The following is a 27,992-nucleotide window of genomic DNA, read 5'->3' on the forward strand; positions in this document are numbered from 1 at the left end:
GCCGGGTGAATCACATGTGGCACATCTGCCGGGTGAATCACATGTGGCACATCTGCCGGGTGAATCACATGTGGCACACCTGCCGGGTGAATCACATGTGGCACACCTGCTGGGTGAATCACATGTGGCGCACACCTGCTGGGTGAATCACATGTGGCACATCTGCCGGGTGAATCACATGTGGCACACCTGCTGGGTGAATCACATGTGGCACACATCTGCCGGGTGAATCACATGTGGCACACCTGCTGGGTGAATCACATGTGGCGCACACCTGCTGGGTGAATCACATGTGGCACATCTGCCGGGTGAATCACATGTGGCACATCTGCTGGGTGAATCACATGTGGCGCACACCTGCTGGGTGAATCACATGTGGCACATCTGCCGGGTGAATCACATGTGGCACATCTGCCGGGTGAATCACATGTGGCACACCTGCTGGGTGAATCACACGTCGCACATCTGCCGGGTGAATCACACGTCACACATCTGCCGGGTGAATCACACGTCGCACACCTGCCGGGTGAATCACATGTGGCACATCTGCTGTAACTGTTGGATCTCCGTCTGTGTGTATGGAGAACATCTGTATTTGCATAAAGCAGTGGCATCCTCATCGGTCACGTATGCCTGCTCAGACACGAAAGAGAACGGAGAAATGATTTAGACATTTTCCTGTTATTTTAGCACTTCTGAAAGTGCCAGCGTGGACAAACATAAAGCTGTTTTCAGATAGGCGTCGGGTGGAGTTTATGGTGGTGTTGTATTGCACCGTACTACATAATGTGTTTCTAATATTCGTGCGCCTCCATCTACAGCACGCAAACACAACAAAAACTAACCTTTTTCTACTGTTCTGTTGCATAGAGTTTCTCTAATAACGCGATTATCACTGGAGTTAATGTTCGTGCTTCAAAGCCTCAGTGATGTGATCCATATCCAGCCTTTCATATGCGTCATTACCGACAAAACTGTTCATTTGTGAGAGTTTTATTTTATCATCAGCACTAACGATAAGTAATTCATATGCATCATATTAATAGGGAAAGGAAAATTAAAGTGACAGGTTCTTTACCCTACTGGCTGTGTAGAACTACACAGAACATCTCTAAGAAAATAAGATGCTGCTATGGGAAACTATTGTGGGGTGACTGAGTGGCACCCTGAGCCCCGTCCCCCTTGTAAACCTGCTCCGAGGCTGCTCTGTCTCTGAACATGTGTACTGGCTTTGAGCGGCCTGTGGGGAGACTGAACATGTCAGAGTCCATTCTGCATTAAAAGCTGTTTCCGCTGTCCACCTCTCTCTGTTAGAGCAATCGTTTCTGCAGCTCGCCTCCATGTTTTAGTGTCCAGTCAGACCGCATGGACCAGGTCTAAGTTACACTCAGCAGTTAGTCCACGCCACGTGCACAGCTCGGACACCTCGGCGGAAGCCGTGGTTAGTGTTCAACAGGAAGCAGGACACAGTTGTAACACTTTCTCTGCGGTAACGAGGAGGGAACCGAGGCAGCTGTAACAGTTCAGCTGTAACAGTTCAGCTGTGACGAGCTGCGGGCAGACCGGCGCAACTTCTTGGTGAATTCAACTATCTTCGTACATCTGTTGCCTCTAGGCCGAGCCTCCGCACGACGTCTGAGCCAATGAGAGGGCTGAGCGACGACGCTCAGCCAATCAGCAGCCGCTCCAGTCCGCCATGCGGAAGGATCCTCCCCAGCAACGCAGCTTCTCCTATTTTGGCGGCTGTGCGGAAAACATGGCGGAAAATTTGAAAGGTAACTCATGGGGACGACATATGACTTTATAGTCCATTGTACGTTTACTTACTGTGGCTGTGTGGTTTAGTCGAATTGTAAACTCTTTAAATGCCTCTAATGTGAACGCTTTTCCGCCCTGGAGCGGGACTGTATATTACGGAGACTCTCGGAAGCCAAGTTAGTTGTCCGGAGCACTTGTGCAATTAAATGCAGCCTCTTTTGTTGGGCAATCCTCCGCCTGTGAATTCGCAGTAACTTTGATCACTACTTTACTAACTTTGATAGTATGCTGTCTATGTTAGGAAGCGTAAATGGATACGTTTGTAAAGTTAGTTTAGCACTCTGCGTGGTTTAGCGGGCAAACCTGTAACGTTGCTCCGTCGGCTTCACGCGCCACGCTGCGCCGCGGAAATGTTTAAATGGCATTGTTTTCGTTTAGTGGCAAATATCTGATGTTTCCGTGAGGGGGCAGTTATGTATGCGACGGTTCAAATCCTTAAAGTGTCCCTGTTGTGGGGAGTCGGTGCTGCTGTTTACCAGGAACCGCCGCACATTAAGTTTAACAAGAGACAAACCAGAGATCCACACAGCTGCGCCGCCCGGTTCCGTAAACCTGCTTTTAACGGCTGTCTCACCGTCGTCCTCCGCTGCCGTGTTTGGCGGCAGAAAGCGGAGTTATCAGATTGAAAATGAGGTTTTATCGAGACCAGATGCTCCTCTCTTGGTGTTATGTATGCCGAACTAACCCATTCATCCAGACCATGTTAACACGCGTCAGAGTCACCTTGTATTGCTCTGCGCCCTCAGCAATTAGCAGTGGCATTTTATATCGACTGACTTTTAAGTGGAGTTCGGTGTAGCCTCAGTGCGTTTGACACAGTTAAAGGGAGTTGCTGTGTCAGATTGCAGGGTGCCCTGTAAGATGTCCTGGGACGAGCTGGAAGCCCTGTGTCGCAGAGAGAGGCTCCACTGTAAACAGCTCGGGGTGAACAGAGCCAACGTCAATGACTACGAGGTGGAGTTCCTCTGTGACTACAAGAAGACGAAGGTAAGGTATCTGTATTATTATTATTAACAGCTCTGCTCATCTACGGTACACTGAAGTATAGCTGTTATGCACTGCACACTGACTTGTGTCTGAAGCTCCACTATAGGAGAAAAGAGACTTTGTCGTCCGTCTGCACGCAGCGCAGTGCGATAAGGAACTGAACTGTGTTTCACCTGGTGCAAAACAGCAGGAGTGAATGGTGCAACATGCAGTGGGCGTGAAGCACACCTTCAGACTACACATACGGTTCAGCAACAAGATACGGGCACACACATGTAGTGCAATACGCAGGACAGGTGTACATGAGTTATAAAAACAGAATAAATATAAGTAGGTGTAGTATCTGTGAAGTCCCTGTACAGTTGAATCAGCGTAGAAATATAAATGTAGCAGCTGATCAGTCCAGTTTCCCTTGTGTTATCACAGCAATAACCACAGTGTAATTCAGAAGTTAGACGGAGGCTGTGCTCCTGTCTGTTTCCTTACTAATGCCTCCTCTCTGGCTGACCTCGCCTCCCTTATTTCCCCTGTATGTTCTCCTCCTTTATGAAACTGTGCGTAGGATCCGCACCAAGTTTCCACGTGCACAAGACATGAAAATGGCGTATAAAAATATATAAGTCTCATTTATAAAACACAGGCATGCAAACACCAAGCGTTTCTCTCATTTCCACAGCTGACGTGTGTGTGTGTGTGTGTGGAAGGAGTGTGTGTTTCAGCCACCACAGCGTCTCCAGTGCAGTCTCTGCACCTTAGCCAATACTAACCTACATAAATAGCACTGTGAAATATGCACAGTGCTGAAAGATTTTGTTAAAAATCACCAATGTCTGATTTCTGTAACTGATCATAACAATTCCTTATCACTTAGTTCATGTGGACGATAGAGGAGTCGGCTTATCGTTCACTTAAAGAGAGCCGACACATCACCAGTGAATACCTGTTGCGTCGTAGCATCACCGCGGGCATTTCAGCAGCGCTGCGGTGGTGGCAGACTGTAACTTACGGAGTGATCGTGGCTTTCTACAAGCGTAAACACAGAGCTGCCCTGAATGTTAGTGACAGCGAGGATATATACAGTGTGATTCATCTCTTCGTATGAAGAGAAACGAAATGTCTGAAGGATGTTGGGATGCCGGGGTCGCTTTGTTTCTATAAACCACAACTTTACTTACACAGAACACACCAGGTATAAATGAGGCCCCTGATTCTCAGATATTTCGTCCCCTGGAGACGAAACAATCGGGCTCAAGATGAAAATGTCTGAATGAAGGAAGAAGTTTGCAGCGAAATGCTTTTTGTAAGGCGTATTAGGTTCCATTATGTTGGTGTAAGATGTTACACCTTTATGCATTTGCCCTTTAAATGTCAAAAGTAGCACTTTAACGCCCCAGACATACTCGTGTTCATAAGTATTATAGATCAGTCAAAACTGCATTGGACTTGTAATTTCCAAGTTTAACAGGCTATAATGTGGTTATGTCTACAGAATGACGATAGTTTAACATTTTGAACATGTTATATATTTTTTGTTATAGTAAAATAAATGCTTTTTGATTAACTCGGGTCTGTGTACCTTTTCCATCGCTTCTCACCAGTTTGATTGTTGCTTGGCACGAGACACAACTTTAACGGGTTTTAAACAAGTATTTATACAAATAATATCTAAAGCACTTGTGTGAAAGTGAAACTGAACATACCAAGAAGCCTTGTGAAACACTGCATTATAAAACTGACGTCTGGTAGGTCAACGCTGAGCCCGGTCGGTCTGTGTGCAGTGGTTCTGGGTATATTAGACCATGGTGGCCCGATCGAGCAGATCTGCATCGTGACAATATTGGGTTTTTGCATCATTTTGCTGAAGCACGCTGGTTTATTGTGTATTTAGTTTTCTGCAGAGGCAGAAAATGGACATCCCTGTCTGGTAGTTTAATCCATATTTAGTTTTTCAATAGATTTGCATTTTATTGTTTCCCAGAAAAAGTTAATTATATAATATGTACAGATATCATGATGTGAAATGACGTAGGATTTTATCCATATTGTGAACCTAACCTGCTGCCCCTGTCGTCCCGGCGCACAGTGCCGGAGAGCGCGCGCTTTGTCTCAGAAAGAAAATGAACTGCTTGACACGTTGAGGGTGGAAACGTTCAGCGGACGCAGATAAGTGTGAGCGGGTGAGTCTTCATCCTCACAGAGGACTGACAGGCAGAGACAAACTCGCCGCTGGCCAAACAAAAGTAACCATAAAGGGCCGAAGTGGAATTTATTAGATGGTTTTGTCCGATTTTCCAAATAGTTTGAATCAACGCAATCGAAAAGAGAAAGAATCCATTCTTATTCAGTGTTATTTATATAGCACACGTTCATAACTGAATTGCACTTTTTTCCTACAGAGCAGGTCGAGACCGAACTCTTTATTTATTTATATATAATATATTTTTTTTAATTATTTACAGAGACCCGACAAATAATTGTTGGCTAAATGAAGCTGCTGTGTGTTTCAGGAGGAAGAGTTCTACATGGTAAAGTGGAAGGGCTTCCCAGAGTCGGACAACACCTGGGAACCCAAGAGGAACCTCAAATGCCCCAAACTGATGAAGCAGTTCCACCTGGACCTGGATCAGGAGCTGAGGCGCCACAAGAGACGCTGCACCCCTAAAAAGCTGGATAAGGAAGTCGCCTCGTTCCTGGTCCAGAAAGCCAAATTCCGTCAGAGTCTGCAGCGCTGGGAGGTCCATTTGAACCAGACTCGCAACCACCCAGGTCGCATTTTTGTCATGAACGAAGTGGACTTTGAGGGCCCTCCAAAAAACTTCACCTACATCAACAACTACAAAGTAGGCCAGGGCATCGTGTTGGATGAGATGGCTGTGGGTTGTGAGTGTAAGAACTGTTTAGAGGAGCCGGTGAACGGCTGCTGCCCCGGGGCCTCCCTGCACCGCATGGCCTACAACGACAGGGGGCAGGTCCGGATCCGGGCGGGACAGCCCATATACGAGTGTAACTCCCAATGCAGCTGTGGCGCCGACTGTCCCAACAGAGTGGTGCAGAAGGGCATCCAGTTCGACCTGTGCATCTTTAAGACGGAGAACGGCCGGGGATGGGGCGTCCGCACGCTGCAGCACATCAAGAAGAACACGTTCGTCATGGAGTACGTGGGGGAGGTGAGACCACAAAGTCATCTTCACCGGTTCGGCCTAATGCAGCTTTCTGACCCAGGGTTCCCGCAGACCCTTAAAAAGTCTAAAAAAGGCATTGAATTCATTAATCTAATCTAATTAATCTAAAAATAAGGCCTTAATTGGTATTAAAGAGTCTTAAAAATGCTAAGACCAGCAGGAAGCGTTTGTTTTTTCTGACGTTGCATAGTTTGTCATGCAAGAGAGCCAATAAAAACAACTGGAAGGGTCAACGTTTGTCTTATTGACATTTAAGGTGTGTTGACCGATTCAACTCCTGCATTGAGTAACATGCAAGAAATCATTCCACCTTAAAAGTTGCCGGTATAGCTGCCGGTAGCCTTTGAGCGGCAGTTTGTAACTTTAATGGGTCGATGAAAATCCAGTCCTTTCCTGCCACCTCAGCCTGCTGCGGCGCCGCTCTCCTTAGCGACAGCGGCTCGACAGCATTTCACTGCACCCGAGAGCGAACGTGACACAGTCGCTAATTTAAGCTAACATGAATTCTAACGGGCCAAAATGAAGCTTTGCTGTGGTCACGTGTTTGGAAGTACTGGATCTACTTGATAAACTTGACTTGCTGTAGGTCTCCTCGCTTGGCGCCGATGCCACTTCTGTTCTTCAACGCCAGTTTTAGAGAACCGATGTAAACTGACGTGTTTCCTGTCTGGTTTGGTCCAGATCATCACGACAGATGAAGCGGAGAGGAGGGGTCACGTGTACGACCGCCAGGGCTCCACGTACCTGTTTGACCTGGACTATGTGGAGGACGTGTACACTGTGGATGCAGCTCACCAAGGCAACATCTCCCACTTTGTCAACCACAGCGTGAGTGTCTTCAGACTGTGGACTGCAGTCGCTCGGCGTGGGCAGGACCGCACGCTGGGTTTGGGTCTGGGGGTCATAACATCAGGTCTCTCTGATGAGACAGTCGGTCATTGTTTAGCAGCTTTCATGCAGGTTAGTGCAGTTCAAAGCCGATAATAAGACAGAAAATAATAATAAAAGATTTAAAAGCTATAATATTAGTCAAACCAAGTGAAATAAAAACTAGATTAAAGAGAAACAAAATATAAACGATGACATTGAAATACAGTAAGGAGTAACATGAAGTCAAGCCAGAAGCTGCCGTCGTCCTTCCTCCGAGAGTTTCGGCGTGGATAAATCCCACTGCAGGTCTCTGCGGATGCACAGCAGCATGTAGAATAAAGGGATAAACCTCCTCAGCACACACTGAGTTTGCTGTTTGGTATTAGAAAGTGTAGCGTGAGCGGAGGAGAAGCTCCTGACACAGGTTGTGTTGTGTTTGCAGTGTAACCCCAACCTGCAGGTATTTAACGTGTTCATCGACAACATTGACGAGAGGCTCCCGAGAATCGCTTTGTTTTCAACGCGGGCTATTCGGGCGGGAGAGGAGCTCACCTTTGACTACAAGATGCAAAGTAAGTGCCGCTGACCTTTAGTTTCCGCTAACACTAAACAGGCTTTACGGCAGTCAGAGGCATCCAGTGGAGAATCTGGTCCTGTGTGATCCTCGGCAGTCTCGAAGAGCTGGCAGGTGACCACACACACACACACACACACACACACACACACACACACACACACACACACACACACACACACACACACACACGTAGGAGTGAAATCCAGCTCTTCTTCCTGTATTGTTCTTACTGCGGTCAGTGTAATGTAGAGGTGTCCCGGGTCGATCCGGGCACGTTTTAATGGATCTGAATCGGCTAATGCTGAACTCTGCCGCGTGTTCTCCCCTCAGCCTGCTCTGCTGCAGCGCTGCTCTCCTTTTTAACGAATCTTTTATATCTCCTCTCTTTCATTAGCAAAGAGCAGAGTGCACAAAGCATCCGGCTAGCGGCTTCTTAGCTGTAAAGTGATAATCGTCAGTTAAATCTGAGGATGTGGTACAAAGTTCTTTCAAGCGTTTCCACGGTGCTGTACAAACTTTGAATATTAAAAAGCAAACGGCACAATGAACTTCGGCTAAGCTGTGAAGTGAGCGGCTGTGGGACCGAACATCCGGGTCCCTGAGCTGCATCAGACCATCACGTGGTGGTTTTACTTTCTAATTTAGCCGTTTTTTGGGTGACAATGAAACTATGTGTTAATTTACTGTGCAGCGGTGATGCTAGTTCCAGGGTTAGCTTGTGTTCAAGCAAAGTTAAGTTGCTTTTCAACAGAGCCCTCTCCAACCCGACTCCTGTCTGTTTCCAGTTGATCCAGTCGACACAGAAAGCACCAAAATGGACTCCAGTTTCAGTTTCAGTCTAGCGGGGCTCCCCAGCTCTCCGAAGAAGAGGATTCGAGTGGAGTGTCGGTGTGGATCGGACTCGTGTCGAAAGTACCTGTTCTGACGAGGGTCTGCTGGGAACGCGACGCCGTTTTCTGTATAAACATGTGGAAAATTGTACAGATTTGTAAATGAATTTTTATTTTCTTTGTTTGTGAAAGCTGAAATTCACCTTTTTTATATGTGAACATGACAAACTCCTCAAGATGAAAACCAAAAGCCACAGGTTCAAATCTAGGATTTACTTCTTCTTGGTGTCCAGTCGGTTGAAGACTGCCTCAGTGGATCATTGGAGTACTTCACTCCAATGATTTGAAATCATTGATCTTTCTCCGTCCTCTTTAAACGATTTACTGTTTGAGTAGAACCTTTCTGTGGCTGCTTCCTCCGGCTCTCAGTGGATTCTACATCACGCAGGTATTTCATCACTGTTACTTGATCGTTGTGGTTCATCACAGCTTTTAGTTTTGTCCTTCACGTCTACCAGCGCCAGCGTCGTTCCGGCAGCACACACGCACCGGTGGAAAGAAGCGTGGCGGGCCGAAACGCCGGCAGGTCTGTTAAACTTATTGAGGAAGCGAAAGGGACTGTGTGTTGGAAACCTCCAGACCCACTTCCTGCTTCAGCTCTGACCTTCTGGACTCTGCAGTGTGAAGTGCACTCACTTTTCACTCCACTCTCAGTGTGGCCTCTTGAAATAAAGTTGTTTCAGTAATCTGGATAACCTGCCTGATGGTCTCGTGTCTCCTGACCTCAGGTCGGACCTGCTGCGGAGTGACATGCTGTAAGTGGTAGAAGTGATGGACAAACGTATGAAAGTTAGACTCCATTTTTAAACTGGTCTGGAAACTGTTCACACCAGAGCTCAGAGGACATTTCCGGTGTCCAGCGGCCGACACGTGACTCTCCTCAGTGTTTTGTTACTAATGAAATGTTCACTCAGAAGGACTGTGGACTAGCAGGCCCACGTTGACTCTCTCATGCAGGACTTTACTGTCCTACATCAAATGTGATTGTTTTTCTGTCTCTGAATTGAGATTTTATAGTTTAATGTGTAAGTTTTAGTGCTTTGTTTCTTTTACCTTCAGTCTCGTCACTTGTGTTTCATCGTGCTCCTTCAGTTGGTTTAACGGTGGTCAAGGTCTCAGTATGCTTCAGAAGAACTGGTTGTTTCTGGCTGTTTCCGCTCCACGAACTGTTCCTTTACTGCATGTTTGAAAGTCTGCTCCGTTATCAACAATTCATCTCACCAAGACCACAGACTCTCTCCTCGAAGACATTCACGCTTTTGCACTGATCCCATGTAGAGTGACAGAAGTTTTTAAAGTGGGTGTGAGTGTTGAAAGTTACAGAAACTGTAGTCTGACGCAGCTTACTATGCAATGACCCTGAACCTGCAGACACTCTGCAGGGAGGTGCTGACCCTCAGCTGATCTGTTTTCCACCTGGATGCTGCTTTAGTGCCCAGATGACAACACACACTTATTCTTCCACCGTCCTTCTACCAAAGAAAAGTTTCCCGTTGACGCTGGTATGTGAAACCACCTGAACGCCAGCAGGGATAAGTGACGCAGTGTTACCTGACTGTTGTTTGAATGTTAACCGACCCTTTAATGGTGACGTGAGGAGACTGTAATTTGTTCTTCTGTAAACTTTCCTTTCTGTCACCCTCGTGACTCTGGTACACCATCTAGCTGATTATTTTCAGTGTATTTAAACCTTTCAGTTTTTAGTACTGCAGTCTGTGACCTTCTTCTAGGTGGAGAACAAAACAATGTAAATAAATGGTTAAACTGATGATTGTTGCAGTTTTATGACATTTTACATGTGCTGGATGAGTGTTTTTATTTTTTAATCCATTTCAAAGTATGCAACACACTTTACCACTAGATGGCGCTGTAGGCCAGCCACATTATACAGGAAATGTTTGAGCTTCACTTCCTCCTATAACGACCAGCTCAACGCTTGGCATTAATGTCTCTGTGTGCAGAGTTATAACAATCCCCACATCCATCTGCTGCACATCAGAAAAATGCACAATACTCCCTTTTTATAAAACTAACGACATGTATAAAACCTGAAGTTTCAGAGTCGGATCCTGGACCCTGCAGAGGTGGAACGGACAAAATCGTTTAAATATGTGAAGCAACTAAACGTCTTCCCAGCAGCTCTGATAAATGTGAGTCTGTGCACCGTGTTGACTACATGCAGCACTTACTCATACAGGATTTACCAGCAACACGTTTCTCTTTGCATCCGAATGTAGACTTTGGGAAGAAAACGGAAGAACGGCGTGTTGCATTCAGGTTCAGTTAAAGATCCCCTCCAGACGTGTTTTAAGATGTAGACATACTTTGAGGTGCGAGAGAAACTTTCCTCCGTCAGCAGATGAACGTGAAGACAAAGTGCACAGAGAAGCTTTTTGACTCGAAGTTTGAATTCAAAACTCGCTGCTGTGACTCTGTTGGTTACTTATAAGTATGAGAAACCTCCAACGTCTGACTAGCGATCGCATTTTGAAACTTACTCATAATTTTGACATTAGTCATAAGTAACAGTTATGAAAACTACCTTCAGAAGTCCTACACATATAAACAATGTTCACTCTCACTAGGTTATCTAGAGCAGCCCAAACCGGCTCTCTCTGAGATGAGGATTTGGTGGCTGACAGTATCAAAAACCTTCTTCAAGGCCATTTTTAGTTTGTAGCGCTGTCTCGGCTGTTCGGCAACACACTTCTCTGGTTTTGGAGACGGCGTGTAAGATGCTGATAAGCCTGATTACTCGCGTCAGTCGGGTCGCCTGATTTACGAGCCGGCACGACTGTGACTGACTTCCCTTTAATGGAACCATTAATTATCTTTATCGGTCCAGCGAATGGATCTGTAGGCCTCTTAAGAAACAGGGAGTCCAGATATGTCTTTTGACTCTTAGAGTTTTTAGGACTGTTTTCACCAGGGACCACACCGGGAACAGAACCAGGGACAGAACCAGGGACCACACCAGGGACAGAACCAGGGAACACACCAGGGACAGAACCAGGTACCACACCAGGGACAGAACCAGGGACCACACCAGGGACAGAACCAGGTACCACACCGGGAACAGAACCAGGGACCACACCAGGGACAGAACCAGGGACCACACCAGGGACAGAACCAGGGACCACACCAGGGATAGAACCAGGGACAGAACCAGGGACCACACCAGGGACAGAACCAGGTACCACACCAGGGACAGAACCAGGGATAGAACCAGGTACCACACCAGGGACAGAACCAGGGACCACACCAGGGACAGAACCAGTTTTAGCCGACCATTTCCAAATTCCTGCTGTACAAGTTTATATTTTTGGATGGATTTTTCTGTACGTCATTGGTTCTGATAGGTATTTGTTAGATATTATATAGATGTTAGTCTACACGCTCCCGCCTTCAGCCTCACTGCTGCGTACATGCTTACCTCTAGTTGTACATGCGGAAGCCCTGAGAGGCAAGTGAGAAATAAACAATTCTGGGGATCCATTATCTAAGTCTGATCTACATTGTTTGACTGAACAACAGGTCAAAAACGTTTTGGATCATTTTTCTAGTTACGAAAAACGATTTCTTTCATCTGTGAAACAGGTGGGGAAGAAGCTTTTGGCAGGTGAAAAATCTCTTTTTGTCCGGATAAAAAAGTGTTTGTTGTGGCCAAAATGAGAATTACAACGAGAGGCTGAAGTGCAGCAACAACAAACACTCCTGCCAAAAGAAAACAAGAGAAAACATTTTAGATCAGACTTAGGAAATCAGAAGTTTTTTTTATTGTTTCGTCACTTGACTCTCAGGACTTCCGTAGATACAGTATCTGGCCATGCAGATGGTTTTGGTTTCATTTGGGTTCTGAGATACGATTAAAAAGGTTAAATAGAAGTGTGCTTGCAAACCCTGAAAACTGCAGCTGTAAACACTGAAAACCGGTGAAAATGTCTTAAAATGGGAGCTGCAATATAGGTTGAAGCACTGAAAGGATTTGAAGTGCAAGCATTGAAAGGAGTTAAAGCTGGGGTAGGTAATCTATTTCAGAAGCACTTTTAGTTATATTGGTCTTACATCCCGACAGCAATCAATAAATCAAATGCTCTGGGGGAAAAAAGAAAAATCCGGTATCTTGGAATGGCTTCCTTCACCTGTTTGTGAATATCAGAAAGTTTGCATCTCATCCTCACATTGGCTGGTGTCAGGAAGTTGTCTTCTCACCGGCCCGGTACCAGTGTTGGTCTCGCCCATGGGTCAACACGGCATAATAATGGGACGGATACTGCGGTAAGCGCGGCCTGCACCTTGGTCCGCACCACGCTTCGCCACACTGCTTTTTCCTCTGCCGTCGCTCTTGTCTGCAGTTCCTGCAGATCGGCTGTAGGTGTCAGAGGTTCATTAGTTACTGCAACACACTGAGTGGTCGGTGTTTGTTTGGCAGCAGCTTTTGCTGCCTTATCCGCTCTGGCATTCCCCTGAGAGATAGGATCAAGGCTGTTAGTGTGTGCTTCACATTTACAAATGGCAGTCTGCTTAGGCAACAGCACGGCATCCAAGAGTTCAGCAACCAGTGTGTGATGTGCAATGGGTTTGCCTGTGGATGTAAGGAAGTTTCTGTTCGCCGGTCCCAGTGCATATCTGCTGTCTGTGACAATGATCACAGTTTGGTCATTAGCACATTTACATGCTTGTGTCAATGCGACTAACTGCTGACTGTGCTGAGTAGTTTGATGGGAGGGGTTTAGCCAAAATCGTTTCATGCAGTGTTGTTACTGCAAACTCTGCAAGATTTTTACCAGCTGCCGGATCTCGTGATGCTGAACCGTCAACAAACAGCTCCAGATCTGGATTGATCAATGGTGTTTCCTGCAGATCTGGTCTGGGGGAGCAAGCCTCTGTTACCACTGCCACACAATCGTGAGGTTCACCGCTGTAGGGAGGAGAGCTGCTGGTTGAGCACTGTACATCTCTAAACAGCGATATTAGGCATTTCAAGCAAAATGGTGTTGTATCTTAACCACGTGGCTGTTGAGAGATGTGATGTTTTCTGTTCAAGCAACATCATTGAAACCGCATGTGGAACCAACAGTGTCAGATCAGCATAACCCACAATGTCACGTGAGGCTATAACAGCTTTCTCTGCAGCCGCCACAGCCCTCAGACAATTTGGCAGCCCAGCTGCTACAGAGTCAAGCTTGCTGGAAAAATAGCCCACTGGTCTCAGCCTCCCCCCGTGTTCTCGTAGGAGCACAGAAGTCATGGTGACCTTTTCAGACACAAACTGCAGCTTGGATAAGCTAAAGTTGTGGCCATTTTCTGCAAGGTGATTGAGCAGAGCTAGTGTGCCTTTTACACAAGCTTCTCTTGTTTTTGAACAGATCGAGAGGTCATCTACTTATTGTAGGAGCGCACTTCCTTCTGTCAATTTTAACGTTTCCAAATAGTTTTTTTTAATACATCGTTAAAGATTCCAGGACTCTCCGAATACCCTTGGACGAGTCTGGTGAATGTAAAACTCCTACATTCAAAAGAGAACGTAAACCAGTACTGGCTGTCAGGATCCACTGGGATGCTGAAAGAAGCGTCAGCCAGGTCAACAGCCGAAAGCCACTTACTCCCAGGCGGCCCCTGTGAGAGTATTGTTGTGGCTCTCCGGCGTCCCGGAGTTTCCGTACGGGGAAACTAGGTGTCCGGACTGGAGATCTTGCACATGGAATAATCACTCCTGCTTTCAAAAGAGAATCAAACACCGGTTTAATACCGTCACCAGCTTCCTTCTTCAAAGGATATTGGTTCTGACACTGTGTGAAGACTTTGGTGTGATTACTACAGGCTCAGCATCTTTGATTAATCCTACATCATACTTGTGTTGTGCCCACAAGCAGGATGGTGCCTGATTTAACTCGGGCATTTCAGAGACTAGACAGATTTCAACGTGGGTGATAGCAGATTTGATTTTTCATTCTCAGAAGTTTTGCTATTGTTAGAACCCATAGGATTTATTCTTTAACCCCGATTCCCCAACTACAATAACTTCGTTTGATGTTTTGATGATAGTCTCTTTGTGCTCTTTAATATTTTGGCTGCCTCTGTTAAGAGGAGAGAAAAAAGGACCTGGAAGCTGGCTGCTGGGGAAACACAGTCCGATAGTCTACAGACTTAACCCTTCAATGCCTCTAAGAGCGGGCTGTTTTATTGCCTTCCCAGATCATCCGTTTGGCATTCACACCTTTCACTTACTCAGTTTTTATTTTATTTTATTCTATTTTATTATTGTTTTGTTTTTGGTTTTTTCTTCAGGCCTTCACTCCCCCCTTTTTAAAGATGAGTTCCAAACTGCGAATCTTTAAACAACCCACGAGGGAACCTAATGAGTGAGGCAGGAGTGTGTAGAAAGGAACCGGTCTGTAAGAAACACCCGTCTGACAGTGAAACATTTGGCCAAAATACTGCAGTGATTCACACAGCGGCCCCTGACCTGCCCTGCCGACACGTCTGTCACGCACACCCCTCCTGGTAGCGAGAATCGGTAAACCCCGGGCCCCGCTGAATAAACTCACCAGGAAGAGAGCGCTGCCACTAGGTTCACTGGATCACAGCGGCGAGCGAGCCTCGGACACTCAGGGCGGCAGACCCCTCGTCTCCACCTTCCTTATCGGGGAGGTTGAGGTACAGAGTCCCAGACTCTAGCTGTGCACGGGCTTAACCTGCCGCTCCGAGCGCCCAAGTCCTCTCACACGAGTGAAAACGCAGACAACGCCAAATTGAAATGGCAGTTTCTGCAGAATAAAGAAAGCCTCGAGGCAACCGCTTGTCTTTCTGTAGGTTTACTTCAAGCGTCTGCAGACAGACTCGCAGCAGCAGAACATACTGTACATCAGTATAATCTGCTCTGAATGAGTCCAGAGGGAGAGGAGCGTCAGTTCTTTATCCGGTCTTCAGGGTCAGGCTCCTCAGCCCGGGGAGACCAGTGTCCCTGAAGTCTAGATATAACAGTCACTAGGATGTTTTGTAGTTCCATGTCATCATTATCAGTGTACTGTTCTCATCACGCAGTCCAAACAATCATACACAGATCAAGTATTGACTCCAAACAGTTATCTGTTATTATATCAGAGAGTCCGTTTGTTCTTGCCGTTACAGGTCCGGAGTAAATAGGGGGGACTGTCTCTGTGTGCTGTGAGCCCCCGCAACATCTCAGAGACAGAAAACCTGGACAAATACAACCAACTGTATTTGCCTGGCTGGAAACCAGCAGAGGTCAGTGAGGTTTTCTGCCCCATCAGACTCCACCATCACCACCATCATCACCATCGTCATTCAGCTTCAAAACAGGAAGTTAAAAGCCCACTCCTACATGTTGTGTGTGCACATTATGCAAAATGGAGACCCTGCCATCAAAATAATGTTCTCATCATTTCAAATGAAATTTATTTTCGTTACAAAACCAACAACAAAAATCATAAATCGCCAGAGACATGCGTAATAGCTCAACCACTTTTTTTAATAATACATAACAAAGGGAAACCGCAGCGTCTGACTTGATTTTCGGAGGTCAGAAGAAATTCCTTTCACATCCTTCAAACCTTTTGGTATTTTTTTATGTGGTTTTTTTAAAATTCAGGATGCACCGAGATGAGATTTTTCTTTTAACCTTTGACATTTAATGTTCTACTTCAAAATAAAACTGGAGAATTCAGAGGCACCCTCTCTAAGACACTGCAGTGTTGTGAGTTTCTCCCAAAGAATATTTTATAGTGTTTGAAGCCGCTGTGATGCCTTGTTACTGTGCGTGTTTGACAGTAACACAGCAGAACTACCAAAGACTCATTTGGACATTCACTCGTCACATTGGAATTTGGCTCCTTTTCTTTCAGGGGCCCATCACACCAGCGTTCGTGACAGCAAACAATTCACACCAAACTCTGTTCATTTAAAATGGAATTATTACAACTACTGGAGTCAACTTTGGTGAACTTCTGTAAACAAGCCCGTTTACATCGTCGGCTGATATCAAACCGATATAATGCTGAACGATAATATCTTGTTTGACTGTATGTTGCTGTATTTTGTTACTGGTTTAGCTAGCTTGACCGCTAGCTGCCGGTGCTGCTTGACAAGTGCAACGACAGCTTCACACTCTGCTCTGTCTGGTGCGACCAGGCCGGCTTACAGCCAGTCTTTGAGCCCAGAGGCGAGGATTAAAGGATAAGTCCAGTTTACTAAAACTTGGGTTTTATTTCTTTGTAATTTCAGCCGTCATTTCTGTTGGTTCCTTCTTAGATCTGTGAACACGGCGACATCGCTACAACCAAAGTCTGACAGGAAGAAACACCAGCAGTCAGACGATCAGACAGGAAACAACAGTTTAGCAGTTTATCCAGACGAAGACGATGCCAGAAATAATCCCTCATTGGACAGGAACACAAATAGGTAAGTTTCCCAGCTGTCTGATCACCTGACTGTTTGTTGACCCTTCAGACTGGGAGGTGTTCGCAGATCTCAGAACAGTTGTTATTACTGCCGGGAATGATGGAGACCCAAGCTGAATCCTTTAAAGAGAAGAGCAAATTGAGTGCTGACTTGATGCCAAAGTGTTTTTTATGTACAGTTATTGGTTATTTATCATCATGAACCTTGTAGTTTGCTGTACTAATTCTTCAATGACACATTCAGAAAGACGCCAGTGTATGCAGTCACATGTGGCCTGTCCGGACGCTCTTCATTATCCCTAAATATGTACAAAAAAATCCAGTCCAATTAATAATCATCGATTTCATGTTTTACAAAAGGGACTTTGAGTAAACTTCATCGGTTTGAAAACATTCAGATCTTTGTGGCAGGAAAAGATTGCAACATGAGAAATACTGAGGAAGCATTTGCAGGAACGATGTCTTCAAAACGTTTTCTGTCTCATCCATGTAACCGTCATCTTACACACACACACACACACACACACACACCTGCCAATAGAAACACACACACACACACACAGTAAAAATACGATGATCAGGAACTCTTCCTTGCATTTCAAAGTTGGTTTGCTGTCATATAATACACACTAATAGTACAGAGGTCACAGTAAATTTACAAAAGATAATCTGCCTGAGGCAACTAAAAAAGCACTGCCCGGCCTCTCCAGCGTCTCTTCTCTGGCTTTGTCTCAGAGATGAAGTTAGAAAGACAGAAAGTCATTTTCCCTTCATTCCTCACGTTGATGTCCGAGAGGAAAACAACTGAGAGACTCAAACGTCCAGAGCGGGCTCATCAGATCCTCGGCCGGCAACAGAAAAGTCCTTTCTTGTTCCCGCCGTCGGTCCTGCAGGTTCTGATGGGAAGTGTCAGTAGTGTACACAGTGTTCTGTTTCCTCCTGTCCAATGACTTCAGACGTACAGAAGAGACACGTTTGTCTGCTCTTTGTTGCATTGGTTTGACGTTTTAATGGAGTAAGGCCATAACTCTGAAAATAAAAACAAGATGGCGTGCTGTTGGCGGGTGTTTCAGATGAGCCCAGCAGAGACAAAGGGGCACCTCAAACCCCCAAACACACTTTGTTTGCCCTCAGTCTCAGGACTGTGTCATGTTTCAGACCTTCACTGCCGGATTACAATCTCGGCCCTTTACTTCCACCTAAACTTCGAGTTACACTGTTTTCAGAGCGAAACGTGAAAGAAGCACAGTTCATCGATTTATTTAGATTTGTGCAAAAATAAAGCAGATGAGCCTTCTGCTGCATCCTCACACCTCCGGTACCTTCAGTCTCGTTTCTCCCAGGCTCCACATCAACATCACGAGCTGAGTTAAAGGAAGCTTCAGGGTTTGTAAAAGATTCTGGTGCCAGACGTCTCAGTGTTTACCTCGTTATCGTCGAGACGCAGGATGAAATAACTTTTTAAAAACGTATTATTATTTCTCTTATTTTGGCCTGAAAAGTAATAATTCTGACATCTTAGAAAAGTCAGTTTAGATTTAGTATCATCACTTTGCTTTAAAAAGAAAATACGAGTAATAGTATCTTAGAATTTGGATATATATGTATATATCTTTTGAATCAGTACCTCCTAATTCTGAGTGAATTTACCCCGTCTGGGAAAAGCTTGTACGTACGAACGTGACTGAGTCCACAGTGTTTAGTAGCCCCCGTTGTCCTAAAGCTCCTGTCTGGCCTCTGCTTTGGTATTTTGTCACATCTCACTTGATAGACTGTTTTTCACATGGAGCAAATGTGTGTTTGAACGAACCCGATTGGAGAGCTGGATGCAGTCACCAGTGCCCAGTTACATACACGAGATTTTCTTTAGCAGTTCTCTTCAGTAAAAGTTGTTTTACGGACGTAACTTGTGACTCAGGAAAAACCAGGAAGGTTTAATCTGTAGGTTCAAAGCCTGAAACGAATTCCTTCCCGTGTGTTTTCTGCTGCACGAGTGAGAGACGACAACTAAATGCTTTCAGGGCCAAACAGAATGAAACAGAGAGAAGAGTGTCCCGTGGAGACTTTCTCCTGTCTTCACTTTGACGTGTTGATCAGCCAGTGCAGCTGTTTTCTGAGTTTTAATATAATAATCCAGATTTGATTCCTGATTTGATTTGACTGTTAGAAATTACTCCCTCGTCCTGACAACATGAGCACTTCAGTTACTCTGCGGTGAATAAACGGTAAATGGACTGTACTTGCGTAGCGCCTTCTGACCACTCAGAGCGCTTCACACTACACGTCACATTCACACACTGAAGGCTCAGCCTCGGGAGCCACGTGGGGTTCAGTGTCTTGCCCGGGGACGCTTCGACACGTGGGCCGGGGGAAGCCGGGATCGAACCGCCGACCTTCCGATTAGAGGACGACCCGCTCCCAAGTCAAGTGAGGTTTCAGGAACCATCATCTTTCTGCTTCGTCACAGAATCACGTAACTGAAGTTTACAGGACTAAAGAGTGAGGGCCAGCATGTCAAACAGCTCCACTGCAGAGCGAAAAGGGCTCGCGATGTATTCAACACATCTACACGTGGAGGCAGAGTACATCCGAGTCCAGAACACGTTTCTATAATGTGTAACAGATACACTGCCGCTACACTTGACTGGTTTTGATGATGTTTAGTGCTGAAGAGTGAATAACTTCAGGGACAGAAACAAACGAGAAAAAGCAGTTTTGCCGACAAAGTCAGTAACAAATAAAATGAATCATTAAATGTTCATTTCTCAGCTGTCAACAAACAGGCTTTTACATACATTCACGGGATTCTGCCGACCGCCGAGAGGACGCCGCGGCGGACCGTCTCTGTGGACATTCTGACAGCTTTGTTGTGTCGTTGGGTTTTTAACTAAAAATCCACTCTGGGCGTTTGTTTGTTTCGCTGTGGGGATTTTTGAGGGCATTACATCGTGCATACATTTTAAACTTCAGACACAAAGCAGCGTAAAGTAAATAAAGTGCACCATGTAGCCAATGGGAAGTGATTTCCAACACATCCTCAGTACGATGGGCAGATAATGAAAGTGTGTTTTATGCAGCTGGGCACTGCGTTGAGACTATAACAAGCTGCCTCTGCTCACCCTTAACTGAGCTGATCTCAGGCAGCTGATCTTTTGTCTTCAAGTGATGCACAGAATTTAAAGCACACCTGTGTCAGTAGTACATTGCTGCAGTCACCTGGAAAGGACCTTCGTTTGTTTTAATAGTCAGAAAAGCCGCTGCGCAGCACGGGTCGGTGTTTCTGTCACTGATGCGTTTGCTTCAGACACAAGACACAGTGACGTTATGTTCCTCCTTCAGTGAAGAGCATCACAGGAGCGTCAGTCAAACCATCTCACTGCCCCCCCCCCCCGAGTCAAAGGACCCCAGCATGACTTCAAGAACACAGTGTTTCTAAAGACTTAGACTGGATCTCTAGATCGTTTCCAGGCCAGAAGGCGACGTAATGTATTATAATCTGAACTGATTCCCGCCTCTCGTACTTTGAGATAACTGACTCTTCGCGGGTAAACAGCTGAACAAAAAGAGTCTTTGGATTGAGTGTTGTGTGGAATGATATTTTTTAAATAATGTCAAGTACTAATAATCAAATACTTTTTTTTTTTTTTTAAAAGGTGCATTTAGGGGTTAAGCCCCCCCGGTTTAGGGGTTAGGACGCCGGTTCAAATCTGGCCGAGGACCTTTGTTGCATCTCTCTCTCTCTCCATCGTTTCCTCTCGTCTCTCCACCGTCACTGTACAAATAAGATTATCTGACTTTGCTAACTAATCCAGCATGTTAGTGGAATTTAGATTTAGACTAGAAAAGTTGATCTTTGTCCTCTTCAGGAATCTTTTTAATCTCCAAACCAACTCAAACATCCTCTGTGTCAATCCAGGACTTTTCTAATTGGCCACTTTGACGTTCTTTATAAAGCAGCTCATGTAATTTGTTGGTGGCTTTTGGTCTGGCTTGGTTTCCACAGTGACTGCATTATTACTTGCTTGTTTTGCTATTAAAGTATTTTCCTCTTGTTATCAGAAGTCAAGGTCTGACTCCATGTATGCTGTTTTGAGTGAAAACGGATTGGCAGATGGAAATACATGCTTGCCATTCCAGTGTTTTTACCATCACACTCACTAGTTTACACTCGCTGCTTAAAAGTAGCTTGCACTGAATGAAACGCCACAATAACTCAAGCAAACACTCCCACAACACATCTGTTGGCTGCCCCCTGGTTGTTCTCCATGTTTAGATCACCATCTCTGTTTACGTGACACAATAAGGCTCTCGTGGCAGATGAGGTTTAGTCCTGCAGCAGGCTGGTAGGTGGGAAAGGAGCCCTTTCTTCAAGTCTTTGTTAAGGAAGAAACAGACAATAGGGTTGACCCCGGCTTGGGCGAAACTCATCCACACGGTGGTGGAGAGGTACCGGTGTGGTATTGTGCAGGCCTTGACAAACACCCTCCAATAGCAAGCCACTATGTAGGGAGACCAGAGCACCAGGAACAGCAGGGTGATCACGTAGAACATCCTGCCAAGCTGCTTCTCCGCTTTGAACTCCTCCATGCCCAACAGGCGCCGGTTCTGGTTGTGCAAGTTCTGCCGGATTCCCAGCAGAGTGGGCGGCATTGGGCCCCTGCCAAAGCCCGCAATCCAGTTGGCTGCCGCTTGGCCAGTAGCCCCCGGCCCGTGAAAGGTCCAGTTCTGACTGATGGCCGGCACCATCTGGACCGGCTTCATCTTGCGGTGCTTGTACTCAAAGAGGAGTAACTTCATGTAGACAACATGCGTGGCTAGAATGAGCACAGCCAGCATTAGCATGAAGCCCAGCGTATCATTAGCCTTGAAGTAGCGATGCTCAAAGATGCACTGGTCCTCCTCGCGAATGAATTTGTAGGTGCCCACGTCAAAAACAGGCGGGAACGCCATCGCCACAGACAGTGTCCACACCATGCACACCACTGCCACGCATGTCCAGAATGTCATGCGCTTTGAGTAAAAGCGGTGGTGTGCAATGGCCATGTAGCGTGTTACGCTGATGCAGAACAGCATGAAGGCGGCATGGAAGCAGAAGAGCACTGCCATGAAGGCCACCACCTTGCAGCTCAGCACGCTGTAGGTCCAGGCAGAGCCGTTCTTTATGGACACCAGCACAAAGGGGAAGCAGATGGCTGAGCGAATGGTGTCTGCCAGGCACAGGTCCAGCAGGAAGTAGTAAGGTGCCTTGTGAAGGGCCCGGTCCCGTAGTATGAGCAGAGACACCACCAGGTTGCCCACCAGGCTGATGCAGATGATCAGCCCCAGTAGCACCAGTTTGATATAGGTAGAGACAGCTGAGGAAGGACTCTCTGCGACCATCCCTCCTGCGGTAGCCACCACTGCTGCCATGGGCCCAGCGGGCCCTTCGCTGCTCTCGTTTGCATTCGCCATCCCGAATGCCCCCCCACCCATACCACCTTTTCTTCAGACACCAAAGCCACCACCCCTCCGCGCCTCCTCCGCCTGCTAGTCGTTCCTTCGTCCTCGTGGTTGCTTCCTTCTTTCCGCAGTTCACGAGGAACAGGAACACCTCAATCCACATCGCCCCATTTCGAGCAGGGTCCCTTTGGTGTAATATGTCGTCTCACCTGCTGATCCTCTCCAGGAGTCTGAAAACAATCACAAAAGACACAGAATTAGGAGTTTGGATGTGTGTCTGTCTGACAGTCATTTCAGTCATCCAGGTAGTACAGTACCACGCCACATCGAAAATGAAACACTCGACTTTTACTGGGAAGTTTAACATTCGGCCGTTCTGAGACCACATTTTTTGGTGCCTTTTTAGGTGCTTTCACACCAAACCTGCTTGGTTTGGTTCAAACTAACCGTTCAGTCAGGTGTGAAAGCTGTCCATCGAACTCTGGTGCAGACCATAAAACTCGGCCTAGATTACCTGAAAAGGTTGGTGCGGTTTGTTTCTAGTGTGAAACAAAAGCAGACAATCCACAGGACTGTCTGATAGTAGATAGTACATGTGATTTTACAAATCAAAAGATAAACTACTATTAATCACGAACCGTCATAGAGCGACCTTCTAAGCACAACCCGTGTATTTATTTATGCAGGATCACCTGGTAACCATGATAACGCGTGCAGGGAGTTTTCCTGATACATCTGAAAGTTAAAACACATTTTAGTTCCTCATTAAGTAAAACACGTGACCTGTAGCGACCACACAGCGACGATCCCGTCAGTCGGTCAGCTCTCGTGAGCTCTGTGTGACTCCAGAGATGATGAATGATCACATCAGGTTCAGTGAAGTGCAGAATCTGATCTGCCCGTGAATGAGTCCTTAACGTCACAATAAAGTAAAGGATACTTATATTTTACAAATCGGCAGTCATCTATGGACTTAATGATGCTCAAGTAAAATAACAGTGTGTTGACACTAATTAGGCCAAATATCACCATCACCATCCAATCAATAGTACACTTAATACAGGGGGGATTTTTTGGTGATTTGTAATTGTGCAATAAAAGCCAGTCGTCACTTGAAACAGGTTCCCTGGCCGCCCGTGGTCCCCCAGCTGTTGTTCACTGTCTGGTAAAGGTTTTAAGGCTCGTGTGGTTACGTGAACCTTTTATTCTGCGTTACTGGAGCCGTGAATAAACAAGTTAAGTCTGTGGCAATAAAACCAGGCGAGATGGGAAAGAGACAGAAAAACTAACTAATGCCAACCACTTGAATTATAACAGGCGATTAAAAAAGAAAATAATGACTTGACTAATAAAGAAAACATGGATCTAAAACACATCAGCATATTTCAACTTTCAGTTTGTCCTTGAATGCATTTCAAAATGTTTCACCTGTTTGAACAAAAAGTGACCGACGTGCTCGTGTGAAGAATGGAGAACAGAGAGAGCGTGAGAGAAAAGTTCACGCCCCGACTGCTGTCACGCCGCTGCTCGGCTGGCCAATCACAGCGTGACGCTGGTGCGACTGTCGGATTAGGAAAATGACAGTAATTGTAAGAAGCTGCTGTTAGATGACCTGACAGACTCTTCGTTTCAGGCACTCTGAGGCCTGAAGTGGAACGCAGCCATCTTTGTTATTATTCGGTTCACTGCTATGACGAGTCATAAAGTCAGCCGTGTTGCTGCAAGGGAAGCGGCTTTCGCTGCGTCTGACAGAGTGTGAATGTACCGCTGCATAACATTTAGTTTAGAGCCTCCAGAGCTTCACCTGGAGCAACCTGGCTCTAAACGTAATGCAGCCAAAAAGCTCCCTGTTCTGGAGACAGTGCAGCGTTTCGACAGGGGAGGGAATGCTGGGCCGAGAGCAACCGCAACCTTTCGAGCCGTGCCGGCTGGTTTTTCGTAGGACAGCATGACGCTGTAAAAAATGTTTTTTAACCAATCGTTAGGAGCTGCATTAAGCTTGATTAAACTCCAGTCCTTGAGTTACTAATTTACCGTGCTGTGATCTGGTTTCTCCGTTTTAAACAGTCGTCACATAAAAGTGTTATTTTGCTCCCTCAGCCTGTTGTTGGAGCTGAACTTATCTGTTTTTCCCCACTTGTGTCCAAAGATGAACATCACGCACATATTTAACATGTGAACGGCCTTATAATGTTGAAATGGCCGACAGCTGCCTGTTTCCACCTGCAGCAGCTGCAGAGTCACAGGACGCTTCATCAGGAGGCGTGTCAGAGTCACAGGACGCTTCATCAGGAGGCGTGTCTGTGTCTCCTGATGGACGTCAGTCCGGTCTTCTCTCCGTCAGCTCTGAGTTTGGTCTCCAGCAGCTGCTGAGGGAAACATCTGGCTCTTTAGCTGCTAGATGCTCCGCTATGTTCAGCAGCTGCTGAGGGAAACATCTGGCTCTTTAGCAGCTAGATGCTCCGCTATGTCCAGCAGCTGGACTCTGGCTGCGTCTGTTAGAGGCAGGAAGCGTTCGGTGGGTTCATCGCTGGAAACAGCTGCCGGAAACCGGAGGCCTGCACCAGAAGTAAGTTCGTGCGTAGACGCGAGGGTCTGCGTGACGTGCATCTCGTCGTCTGAGCGCGTGAGATGAAGCAGTGACACCTGCAGGGCAGTTTGGTTGTTGCTGCTGGAGAAAAATATGCAATATAATCACACGACTAGAATAAGAATAACAAGCTGCAGCAACATTAGGAGTTTGGGCGTAGCTCACTGCCGCTGTGCGTTACTGTGGGAACCTCCACCTGCTGCGGCGGTGCTCATCATCAGCTTTAGTCCTCATCCTTTGCTCAGTTTGAACATATACAGTTCAATGACAACTGAACAAACTTAATCAGATGATGAAGACTCTGTAATACAGTCAAAAGCTCCAACACGAGTGAGTAAGTGGTCCTTGAGTGGAGAGGTAACGTACTGCTGGGCACAAGTCAGGAACTAAGGAGCAGTTTGAAACTTCACACCACCTTAGCATGCTAACACACTGACCTCAGACGGTGAACGTGGTCAACTTTACCTGCAAACAGCCGCACTACGTGCACGTTAGCACGCCGATGTTAGCATTCAGCTCAAAGCAGCAGCGTGCAGCGAGGCCGCAGACGGAACGAAGCCTGTAACTCGACAGGAGAAGCTGCAACACAGAGAGAGAGCAAACCAGGGGGGATGCTGATGATCTTCGAGACGAATGAATGAATAATTAAAGGATCATCAGGCTGGCGTGTGTCAGTGCAGCTTGGCAGCAGCTGTCTGAGAGTCTCGGAGGACATTTCGGGGGAAAAAGCAAACTTGAAGGAATCACTTCTGTGAAGTGTGAGCGCTGGATGATGAATGGAAAACTGAGCGTGATGAACAATAAAGATCAAACGTGTTAAACCACTCGGACTCTGATCGGCGGTTTAGGGGGTCACTGTCCAGCCCTCGCAGCTCCACAGGCTGGGAGCCGTGGGGGACTGAGAGGAGGCTGCCAGTCTTGAAGGAGGGGCTTTGTGAAGCTGGAAGTTGGTTGGCGGCGGAGGGCAGAGTCACTGTCAGGAACTGGGTAGCAACAGCAGCCCGATCCCTCTGGCTTGCTGTCGGTGGGAGGAGGCGACAAAGCTCACTGGATGAGCAGCGGGCCGGCATCAGGCCTCCTCACATGGAGCCTGCAGGTCTGATGAGGGCTGGAGAGCCACCCGCTGCTGCAGTCCAGCATTAAGGAGTCTGCATGGCTTCAAATCACACAGCACACGGCCTGTAGTCCTGCAGGAGGTGGGCTACCTCCCTCAGGGCCACAGCCACCAAGTGATATGAGCTGCCTGTCCCAGAGCTGAGGCCCTGCAGCTGCTGGCTCATTAAGCATTAACACTGACCACTGAATGCTGCTGCATACATCACACATCGGGATCAGCTGTGCACCCCCACCCCCACCATCAGCCTGTAGAGGCTGAGGCAGACAAAAGGCACCGGGGTCTGGGCCTACAGGAGGCGGCCAGGACCGGCAGCAGGAGCTCGTTACACCCACATCCATAACATGCAGGGGTGCAGAGGCAGGCAGCCTGCCCGCCAGGGACCTGCGGGCCGAACAAAGCGGTCGTCATGCTGGGCTGCTTACCTGCTGCGGGCTGCTCGTCCTCCTCGCGGCGGCAGGAAGGCCGTCTGTTGCGGTCTACATGAAATACGGCTTCAGATCCGCCTGGCTGCCCCCTCAGAAAAACAAGTGGCAGGCCTGCAAAAGAGGGGCAGCAGCACCTGACGGCGTTACAGACAGCCGCGGTCCAGGTCTTTGTCAAAGCCTGTTGCGGACTCCCTTTGAAAAACAGAGGTTTTAAAGAAGCCGACGCTGCGTTTCCTCTTCTTCCTCGTGCATGTCATGTCTCCGTGTTTTCCACAGAAGCTCGTGCCGGTCGCCAGTAAAATCCCGGTCCCGGTGGCAGCCCAGACCGGTGGTTCATCACTATTCAGACCGGGTTTCCTGTCTGCTGTCAGCTCGTATCTCACAGTAACAGTAGTACAGTCCTGTCGTGCGGGAGCGGACTCACGCCAGCAGACGCCCCGTGGACACAAAGCCGCCGCACTTCCGCCCGCTTTGCCCCCGTCATGGTGAAGAAACCCTCCGACGGCTTCAGCTCAGACACGAGCCGACGTGCCGAGGCCTCCGAGATCCGAGCGCGACACCGAGGCCGACCCGGTCCATGTCTCACAGACAGGCGGGCATGCGGGACTAAATAACGTCCTACATGGGGGGCTGCGGTGTCGCCGGCAGAGGGACGCGCAGCAGGAAGGCTCGCGGCGGGCAGCTTTGCTCCAGGAGTCCGGACACACGGGAGCTGCTGGAGACTTTAATCCCGTCTGAACAGGACAGGGGCGACCCCGGGCTTTCTGCGGGAGGGGGCAGACCCAGGGCCCCCCCGCCCCCCCACCAGAGAGCCCCAGTGCATGCACTGTGTTTATGCTGTTCGGACTCATTGTTTAAATATTAAAACATACTTACAGACTTACATGTGTATTTATTTCAAATTACATAAAAATAAAGAATCAGGCAAAAGTCCAGTAAAGAAGTCGTCTGACGGTGAAGCACGAAGAGGACGAGGTCCAGGTCTTCAGCACAGCTGCACGCCACGCACAGCAGATATACATATACATATACTAGCGCCACCATCAGGTCGACATGTTAATGAGTCCAACACAACACCTGCAGCGCTGCGCTCTGTGCTCACTGCTAACCAGCTAATGTGAGCATGCTAACACGCTAAGCTATTAGCGTTGTCACTGTGTTAGCACATTAACGGGCTCAACTAACAGCAGGGTGCCTCGAGTCAGGGGCCAGCGTGTCTCATCTCAGTCCTTTGATCATGTCTTAATGCCTTCTATGTCTCACGTCAAGCGCTTTGAATTACATCAGATTAAAAACATGCAGAACACCCAGAATGCACTGGTGCGAACGGGCAGGCAGCAGCAGACGAGTCATAACGAACACGAGAGAGCAGATCTTATGAGGCGAACGTCATTCTGTGCTCAGTGCCTGTCTGACAGTAAGAGACTCCTGATGAGGCCCGGCCGGCCCTCGGGGCCCTAAATCGACGGGCGGGCGAGTGCTCGGCCCTCCTGTGCGCGGCCCCGTCGAAGATATTGGAAAGTTGTTCTGTGACTCGCCAGTCGCCTTCCCCGCAGCGCTCAGGCGGCCGTCCGTGCCGTCATGTTAAATGATGAGCTTCTGTTTGCCTGATTCAGGTCTGTGCTGGCTGACCACGAAGCTCCTCAGCTTCCTGATTCAAAACGATCCCTGATT

The 27,992-nt window shown here is 47.3% G+C and overlaps 3 protein-coding genes and 1 long non-coding RNA gene across 10 annotated transcripts in view; 2 read left to right on the plus strand and 2 right to left on the minus strand.

Moving 5' to 3' along the window:
• Nucleotides 1-977: 977 nt before the first annotated feature.
• Nucleotides 978-1,966, minus strand: LOC122882476. Its single transcript, XR_006379368.1, has 2 exons — nucleotides 1,828-1,966; nucleotides 978-1,743 (listed from the first exon to the last, which is right to left on the minus strand). It is a non-coding gene; the product is annotated as an uncharacterized LOC122882476 (long non-coding RNA).
• On the plus strand, nucleotides 1,644-16,931 carry LOC122882470 (histone-lysine N-methyltransferase SUV39H1-like). 7 transcript variants are annotated; one of them, XR_006379364.1, is made up of 7 exons: nucleotides 1,644-1,775; nucleotides 2,660-2,805; nucleotides 5,313-5,972; nucleotides 6,669-6,947; nucleotides 7,300-7,429; nucleotides 15,459-15,575; nucleotides 16,599-16,931. XR_006379364.1 is itself a non-coding variant. In XM_044209882.1 (6 exons), the coding sequence occupies exons 1-6, from the start codon at nucleotides 1,697-1,699 to the stop codon at nucleotides 16,604-16,606; spliced, it is 1,302 nt and encodes a 433-aa protein (XP_044065817.1). In that variant the 5' UTR covers nucleotides 1,644-1,696; the 3' UTR covers nucleotides 16,607-16,931. The 7 variants fall into 7 exon arrangements, 6 of the variants coding, with proteins under 6 accessions (XP_044065817.1, XP_044065813.1, XP_044065816.1 ...); XM_044209882.1 differs by lacking the exon at nucleotides 15,459-15,575; XM_044209878.1 differs by lacking the exons at nucleotides 15,459-15,575; nucleotides 16,599-16,931 and adding an exon at nucleotides 8,220-10,092.
• On the minus strand, nucleotides 15,719-27,210 carry gpr173 (G protein-coupled receptor 173). Its single transcript, XM_044209895.1, has 2 exons — nucleotides 26,316-27,210; nucleotides 15,719-22,416 (listed from the first exon to the last, which is right to left on the minus strand). The coding sequence occupies exon 2, from the start codon at nucleotides 22,217-22,219 to the stop codon at nucleotides 21,035-21,037; it is 1,185 nt and encodes a 394-aa protein (XP_044065830.1). The 5' UTR covers nucleotides 22,220-22,416; nucleotides 26,316-27,210; the 3' UTR covers nucleotides 15,719-21,034.
• foxp3b (forkhead box P3b) overlaps nucleotides 16,616-27,992 on the plus strand; it is a 43,455-nt gene continuing 32,078 nt past the window's right edge. Inside the window, exon 1 of the mRNA XM_044209873.1 lies at nucleotides 16,616-16,748. The gene's annotated coding sequence lies outside the window, so the exon portion shown is untranslated. The remainder of the gene's footprint in view (nucleotides 16,749-27,992) is intronic.

Source organism: Siniperca chuatsi, linkage group LG10 (genome assembly GCF_020085105.1).
Source record: "Siniperca chuatsi isolate FFG_IHB_CAS linkage group LG10, ASM2008510v1, whole genome shotgun sequence".
Taxonomy (NCBI): Eukaryota; Metazoa; Chordata; class Actinopteri; order Centrarchiformes; family Sinipercidae; genus Siniperca; species Siniperca chuatsi.

Bases quoted from the DNA above. Each gene is read 5' to 3' on its own strand.
- gpr173 (XM_044209895.1), bottom strand. From the start codon at position 22,219: ATGGGTGGGGGGGCATTCGGGATGGCGAATGCAAACGAGAGCAGCGAA.
- LOC122882470 (XM_044209878.1), top strand. From the start codon at position 1,697: ATGCGGAAGGATCCTCCCCAGCAACGCAGCTTCTCCTATTTTGGCGGC. The intron at 1,776-2,659 runs GTAACTCATGGG...TTGCTGTGTCAG, and splicing joins CATGGCGGAAAATTTGAAAG to ATTGCAGGGTGCCCTGTAAG. The intron at 5,973-6,668 runs GTGAGACCACAA...GGTTTGGTCCAG, and splicing joins TCATGGAGTACGTGGGGGAG to ATCATCACGACAGATGAAGC.